An 8,220-nucleotide genomic window follows, 5' to 3' on the forward strand; every position below is an offset into this window, starting at 1 on the left:
TGAACACAACTTACACATATTTTAATAAATATCAAAACATGCTAATTTTTACTCGATCTAACGCTGCATTTTATTTCCATCAAAATGACATAGGCTTTGTTTATGACAGTTTCAGAGGTCCGTAAGTCTCTTCAATTTATAATAATATGAAACATATAAATCAATTTTTTCTTGATTAAAAGTAAAAATTATATTCTAAAAAATATAAATTTAAGTGATATTTTATAGTTTATTATCTTTCTCAATTAAAAAAGTTAAACATGATCCAACTCTTTTTAAAAGCGAAATACGCAGCAGGACTGTAATTTTCACCGCCGTGGCCCGCCACCTCAAAAAATGAAAATAAAAATATAATAATAGTAAAGAGGGAGAGGGAGAGAAACGACTAAGCAGATCTTTCTCCCTTCGTGGGCTCCTGCAGCTTATGATTTTTCTGTGAAGGCAAGCGAAAATACGGGGAATGATCGATCCAACGGTCTTGGTCCAAGACCACATTTCTTTTATTGATTAATTGTTCCCATCGTAGGAGTCATGGTCGCCAGCTGACCCCACCTTCTCCCATCCGTCGCCGGAGCACCAAACCGTTGCGACGCAAGCTACAGACCTCCGGCTGAAGTTCCCCACGTCATCTGTCTATATACATAATAGAGAGAGAAGAAAAGTTTTAAAGGGGGATGGATGGGCGAAAGGGACAAAAAGGTAAACTTTTTGTCCTTTCCGGGCTCATGGCCGCCGTTCTACTCGTCGGAATCCCCTCTTGCTCAGCTGACGTCTTCGGCGGGACGAGAGCAGCCACTTCGCCCAGAAAGCCGAGGGCTTTGCCTTTGAGCTCCTTTTCTGTACCGGCGTCCTCCTCAGCGTCGACAAGCAAGAGCATCGGCGGCAAGCGCAGACAATCTTCCTTCTCTTCCGTCGTTTTTCGGGTGCAAGGCAACGTGTACCCCCTCGGGTAAGAAGTCCAACGATATACCGGCCATTAATCCCTAATTAGGTAGGTTTCTCTGGATCGATTACGTGTTTGATGATATTTGCTTGGATGGCCTCGCGCAGGATCTACTATGTGTCCATCAACATCGGTAATCCGCCCAAGCCCTACTTCCTCGATGTCGACACTGGGAGCGATGTTACCTGGCTCCAATGCGATGCACCTTGCAGCAGCTGCTCCAAGGTATTTATTTATTAATCTACTACTCCGAAATCCGAATCAAATTCACCCTATTCTTCTTCTTCTTACGATTGTATCTAATTGATTCCAATGATTATTTTTGCAGAGCCCGCATCCGCTTTACCGGCCGGTGAAGAACCGGCTGGTGCCGTGCAACGACAGGCTTTGTCAGGCTGTGCACGAATCGACGCAGCACGAGGGCGGATGTGAGATGCCCCATGATCAGTGCGATTACGACATCGAGTACCAGGACAACGGCTCCTCCATCGGCGTCCTGGTTACAGACACTTTCGCCCTCCCGCTCAGTAACAAAACCCTTGCCTATCCCAGCCTGGCCTTCGGCTGCGGCTACGACCAGCACGGGTGGCCCTCGAACACCGACGGCGTGCTGGGGCTCGGCAGTGGCGAGATCGGCATCCTTTCGCAGCTCCGTGACCTAGGCGTCTGCCGAAGTGTTGTAGGGCACTGCCTTAGCAGGAATTCCCAAAGTTTCCTCTTCATCGGCGACAATGTCGTTCCTCCCCGTGGCATGACTTGGGTGCCTATGTCCAGCGTCGCAGCGTAGCTTTCTTTCACTCTTAGCTACTGAGAAGCTAGTTTGTACACGATAGCGCGACGATAGCACGCTTATATGTTGTCAAGTTTAACCATTTCGCCTGATTCTGCTTGCAGCAAATATTACTCGCCGGGGTTGGCCACCGTATTCGCCGGCAAGCAGAAGTTGGCGGACAAGCAAACCTTGGTCTTCGATAGCGGCAGCTCCTACACCTACTTCTCCAAGCAGATGTATCAATCCTTACTATCCTTGGTATCTGTCTCACTCTCTTTGCATCTATGTGATGATTCCTATAATGCTTAATTTTCCCAATTTTGGATTGATTGAATGAATGAATATCTTAAGATCCAACTTTATATTTGTCATAAAAATGACTCATTTTGTTTTGCCATAATTCCATCTGTAAATACTAGATTAGGAGTGATATCTCCAAAACGTCGCTAAAAGAGGCACCTGAAGAGAAGGCGCTTCCTCTGTGCTGGAAGGATGCGAAGCCGTTCAGTTCCGTTCTCGAGCTCCGTAAATACTTCCGATCTATTATCCTCAGCTTCGGGAAAGGTAAGGCAATGGCTCAAATGGTGATTCCCCCTGAAAATTATTTCATTGTCACGGTAAGCATGACATCTCTTGCCAACCAAACTTTCTTTGAAAAAGAAGAACTTTCTCATTCTCGAGTATCAATGTATTTCAGGAAAAAGGTAGAGCTTGCTTGGGCATCCTCAATGGCAGTGATTTAGGCCTCGAGGATTTGAACCTTATTGGAGGTAGCAAATGCAGATTTTTGCAAAAGTTTAATTTGAAATGCATGATCAAAGATTTTTTTTTTTTTTCTGACATGCTGAGGATCAATGTATTATTTATCCTCATAATTTCCAGGATCCCCAGCCACTGGCACTTGATAAACTGAACTGAAGGACCGCCATGATTTAGTAGTAGAACTTGCTCAGATCTGTGATAGCAAATGAAATGATTTTCTTTTGGTTTTTTTTGCAGACATATCGATGCAGGATACGATGATTGTTTACGATAACGAGAATAAGCGGATTGGATGGGCTGCTGCTGGCTGCGACAGGCTCATCATGTCTGGAAACTCTCTTCTGTCATAATCTCGTCAGTATTGCTACACTCAAATATATCCCCTTAAAAAAATGAGATTGGAATCTACTTGATCTAAGTGAATCAATCACACACTTTTATTTGGCAAAATTGATGCACTTAAATAAAATGAGTCCAATCTTATTTTTTTTATGGATTTTTTTGAGGAGTGAAGCTTTACTCTTACTTCATTGGTAACATATCCACAGTGGATATGGAAATGTTCACAGTGCCATTCTTTTCCTTTTGTGTTTCTTTTATTGAAGCAGTGCTGAAGAGGACGAAGTTGGCTTCCAGTTCCAGGAAGGTATTCTTTATCAGCTCCAGTTTCCGGGAATAGGTGTTCACCAAGAGTACTTGGCTTATTGATTAGAGGCAGCTCCAGGGTAGTTGTTATTAGTGAAATGGAGCTTGATTACCATCATTTGTTTCAATTCCCATACATAAGTTAGAACTATTACCAAAATTCTTTTTTACTAAATACAGCAGCAGTCTTTTATAGGTAAATTTGACAGAAAGTTCTGATGGATTAGACAAGGTACTCAATAGAACGGCAAATTATTAGGTGTGGATACCGGATAGAGAGAATCATTCGGACTTCTCTCTGTCTATAGTAAAAGCACAGTCAAAGCGCAACTACTGTAGGACTGCATTTTTCACTATAAATAAAGAGAACTCCGAATGATTCTCTCTGTCCGGTGTCCGAACCTAATAATTTCTCCAATAGAACGATGCTTCTTCTATTTTTCCCTGACCTCGAGCCTAGTAGTATTTTAAGCTCCACAACACTTGCAAATGAAGATTATTTATTAAGACTATACATAAATTAATAATTACTATTATAAAATCTAGAAAAGATAGGGGCTTGAAAAGAACACGTTGGATGCCCTCATGATGGAAAAATTATTCTGTGCAGTCATCGGATTATTCGAAGGCGAATAAGGAAACACCACGTCATCCAGTACATAATGGTACACAACACCGATGAACAACAAAAAAGTGCCGTTGCGTTTTTTGATTCGCCACCAGACGGCGTCCGGTGACCGCACAAAATAATTTCTCTTCAGGATGACTCAAGATTTATTCATAATTTTAAAGGATGTGAGCTCAATTTAGATAGTCAAATAATATTTAAGAGCAAGAGCATCATAAAATAAGTAACAAATATCTGGTATAAGTGACCTTAAATTCATCAATATATATGAAATTTTTAGATGAAAACTATTAGCCCACATTTTCATTGAAAATAAGGATTTAACTCGTTATATGCTAAAATGTGCCTGATATAGGGAACAACCAAAGAAGGATTCCTTTGCGAAATAGTCTATATTGCAGAAGGCTTAAAAAGTTACTGGTATTTGTGTTAAGTGCGCCTCTACGATATCCTCCTGTTAGAGTGAGATTCTCCTCTAATAAGAAGCATGAATAGAGTCCATGATTAACTAGCTTAGAAGAAACATGATTTATATGTCAAAGTTGAATTCTGCTCCAACCCCTAACCCAATCTGACTAGGATCAGAACTTGGGTGATTATAGGACACCATGTGGATTAGTGAAGCCTATAGGAGACCATCAATCATTCAATTCTTAATTATATAGATTCTTTCTCGTAAAAGACGTAACATTAGCTAGCATTATGATATAACTGATCATAGCTTGACCCTAATTGGTCTTAGTTGACCGAGTTGAATGTATAAGAACTCAGTCACTTTTCTATTATTTCAATTACATGTATGTGCACTGTTATCGATCATGAGATTATTTGGTTCGAAGTAAAATGAGTATGAAGCATTTCAAGTGTGGGAGTTTTGAGAATAATGGTATTTGGTTTGAAGTAAAAAAAAAATGCAGTGTAAAATTTTGGTGCATTTGGAATTCACCTGTTAATTCAATTTTTGGTGTATTTGGAATTCATCATATTTGCAAGATTTTTAAGTACATAATAAATTCAATCATTTTTGCCACTGACCACAACCCAACTTTTACTGTCACCATCTCCCTACTCTGGCCACCATTAACACCGACCACCCACTGCTTACCGTCGACCACCGGCCACCTCCGCATTTACCCCCCCCCCCCCCCCCCACACACACACACACACACACACACCCATCCTCCTCATCAACGGCAAGCCACCAATGCGGGAAACCAGCTGCCATCTCCGGTTGCCCACGGTTGATGTTGCACATGACCGCCCTGCCACCAGCCACTAACCACCATCTTGAAGTTTAAACTGCATTTATTTTACTACAATCCAAATAAAAAAAGAATCATCTGCATTTACTTTACACGCATCCAAATAATTCTAAATCATTTCAAATACGCTGCATTTCTTTGACATTGTATTCATTTTGCATTGCATTGTCTTTTCATCCTACCAAGCAACCCTATCCTCTTAGCTTTGACTTGAGGGGGCCTAGGTTTGTCGTATGGTTAATTCAGCCAAAAAAACCTATAAACCTTGGGCCCAATTAGTGATTTTGAACCAATTAATTAAACTAGCTAGTCAACCCTCTTTCATAGAGGTTTAATCATAATATTATTAGATGTATTGACCCTAATTGATTATTGGCTAGACTAGAACCACTTGAACCCTATTTTTGCCTAATTGGACCCAATTAGGTCAATTAGCCCCAAACACCATAATTGGACAAATTAACATTAACTATCTCTTCCAATAGGTCTGAATAGGTTAAGGAATTGCCTAATTTAGTCAAATGGATGTTTGATATAGCTTAATTGGATCATTTAACCCAAATCAATAAAAATGCAAATAAAATTACACACTGTTTGTAGTATTTCTTAGTTTTTGTTAATTTATTTTAGGTATTTTTTAATTTTATAATAAAATTATATATTATTTTAATTGTTATTTATTTAAAAATACTTTAAGTAGCTTTAAACAATTAAGGGTTTCTTAAGGCATTATTTTGAGTGATATCATACATTGGTACAATTTTTTAAAACCAAAATGGATATTTTTACATTTTTCAAATTTTAAAAACCTATTTTTTCCAATTTCTAATAGATTGGATAATTCAAGGAAATTACTTTTAAAGCATACTCTCACTAATCTTGCATTGTTTTTTTTTTTAATTTCAAAAATCTTCTTGACTGGCTCAAGTACTCTTAATTTTATTTTATTTTATTTTTCATATTTATTTGATAATTTTCATAACTAAAAACATTTGCATTATTTTAAAAAAAAATCAAGTAATTAAAAAAAAAGTGTATATTTGTATTTGTTTCAAATTTTATATACATTGAGATGATTATTTTTCATTGTTAAAAGCCCTTTTTAATTATTGAAAAACATATATTTCTCCTTAACTGGTTATTCTTGGATTGATTTGATTCTTTTAAAGTCAAAGAAAAAATAACACATCCCCAAATGTTTAAAAAATTTGTTTGATTTGTTTCATATTTGAATAATTTTTAACCATTTAAAGTTAATTATAAATATAAAATATAATTTTCAAAAAATAGCTTAAATATTTGGGATTCTTCTTTAACTTGCTAAAGATATTTGACATATAAACTAACTAACTTTGACCTTGGGCTGGTTAATCACTCAAAAAAAATTAATTAATCCTTATTTCCCTTAATTAGTCACATAATTGAGAAAATTTTGACTTTTACATAACCTTAAATTTGACTTTCGACTTACTAAATTTTAAAACTTTCAATCTTAGTTTTGAAATAATAATTTTTTTTTTTTATTTTCAATATATTTTAAAGTATTTTGATTATTTTAGATTTTAAAATTTTGACTTTCACATAACCTTAAATTTGACTTTCGACTTACTAAATTTTAAAATCTATCATTACAATGTTTGGTGCCATGTCAAGCATCAAGCTCTAAGCGGATACAGACACTTTGGCACCACAAGTGCTAGGTGTTAGTGCATGGGCTCCAACTTTAATCCTGATACTTCAATCAACAATTCATGCATCAATGCCAACATCGGTGACATGGATCCAATAGGGTGTCAAGAGTGGTGCCTCGGTGCCCAGGCTTTTGACAAAAATTTAGTTCTAGCACTTAAATGTTAAATTTTGGAGAAGTTATTATGTGCGGACATCGAATCGTTTTGAGGAGAATCAGAACGCCCTACGTCACCCGGTTTACAACAAATGGGTGATGTTGTGCGTTTTGATTCACCTCCGGATGGTGTCCGCATCCGCACAAAATAATTTTACTACATTTTTACACTTGGGCACAAATATTATTGAATGTTCAATTTGCTCTCTAGTGATTTGAATGACTCTTTATTTTGCTTTGTGTATACACAGGATCTAACAAATCAAAAAAATATCTTATGTATCAATTTACCCTAGTTTCTTAAATCAATATTGTTGCGGACTAGAATATACGCGGCGATAGAGTTAGAAAATTTCCGTCTCAGCGTTGTACGAATATCTATCACACAAACAAAGGAGAAATGATAACACTATGATTTCTACATGGAAAACCTTGAAAGGGGAAAAACCACGGGGCCACGCCCAGTTGAAAGAGTTCCACTAGTGTTTGCTTGAAATACAAGAGGCTGACTCGTCCTTAAAATTTAGGACGATCAGATTACAATGAAGCACTTATGAATTAAAAATCAGTTACAATGTCGGGCAGAGTTTCAACATCACTTGGAGATAGGGCAGAGTTTCGGCGTCACTCGAATGTTAGGCAGAATTCCAGCATCATTCGGAAGTTGGGCAGAATTCGGGCGTTTGGCAGAACTCTAGCGTCACTTGAGCATCAGATACAACTCCAGCATCGTTCGGAAGTCAGGAAGAATTTCGGCGTCGAACAGAACTCTTGCAGTGGTCGAGGAGGAGTTCTTACCTCATATCCTTCTCTTCTTCTTCTCTTTTTCTTTTTTTTTTTCTTCTTCTCTTCTTCTTGCTTGGGTCCCCTCTCATGAGAAATGAGGGGTCTATTTATAGATATTCTGGAGTGGCATGGCTTGTAAATAAGTGAGAGATCATGGGTAAATAGGGAGTGGTCGGATGGAGGGCCGATATTGAATCCCTTGATCGTGCACTGTTCGTCAGACATTTGAAGGTATTAATGATGCTGGAATTTGGCGATCTTGGGCTTGTTAGTTTTGCCTCGTTAAGCCGCTCGATTCGACTATAAGAACGTTAGATTTGGAAACCGTTTGATAACTCAAATTATGGTTTGAACTTTCCATAGCGCTTCGGGTGCTTCATTTGGACACATTTGGGCTCGGATTGACTAGATTTGGTGTCGTTGTGTTCATATTTCCTAGACGCTAAGTTTGACTATAAGTTCGCTGAAATCGAAGTTTAGGTGATCCTGAATTTAATTTTTGAAGTTTCCGGGTCCATTTTGCCTCGAGATTCATGCCCGATCATGATAATTTTTTGAGGATATATCAAATATATA

General features: G+C 38.0%; 1 protein-coding gene across 1 annotated transcript; it reads left to right on the plus strand.

Moving 5' to 3' along the window:
- Nucleotides 1–390: 390 nt before the first annotated feature.
- On the plus strand, nucleotides 391–3,323 carry LOC110098652 (aspartic proteinase Asp1). Its single transcript, XM_020825546.2, has 8 exons — nucleotides 391–949; nucleotides 1,051–1,168; nucleotides 1,272–1,726; nucleotides 1,838–1,973; nucleotides 2,135–2,332; nucleotides 2,413–2,485; nucleotides 2,715–2,802; nucleotides 3,086–3,323. The coding sequence occupies exons 1-8, from the start codon at nucleotides 675–677 to the stop codon at nucleotides 3,183–3,185; spliced, it is 1,443 nt and encodes a 480-aa protein (XP_020681205.1). The 5' UTR covers nucleotides 391–674; the 3' UTR covers nucleotides 3,186–3,323.
- Nucleotides 3,324–8,220: the final 4,897 nt, after the last annotated feature.

The sequence above is a fragment of the Dendrobium catenatum genome, unplaced genomic scaffold (genome assembly GCF_001605985.2).
Source record: "Dendrobium catenatum unplaced genomic scaffold, ASM160598v2 fragScaff_scaffold_1089, whole genome shotgun sequence".
NCBI lineage: Eukaryota > Viridiplantae > Streptophyta > Magnoliopsida > Asparagales > Orchidaceae > Dendrobium > Dendrobium catenatum.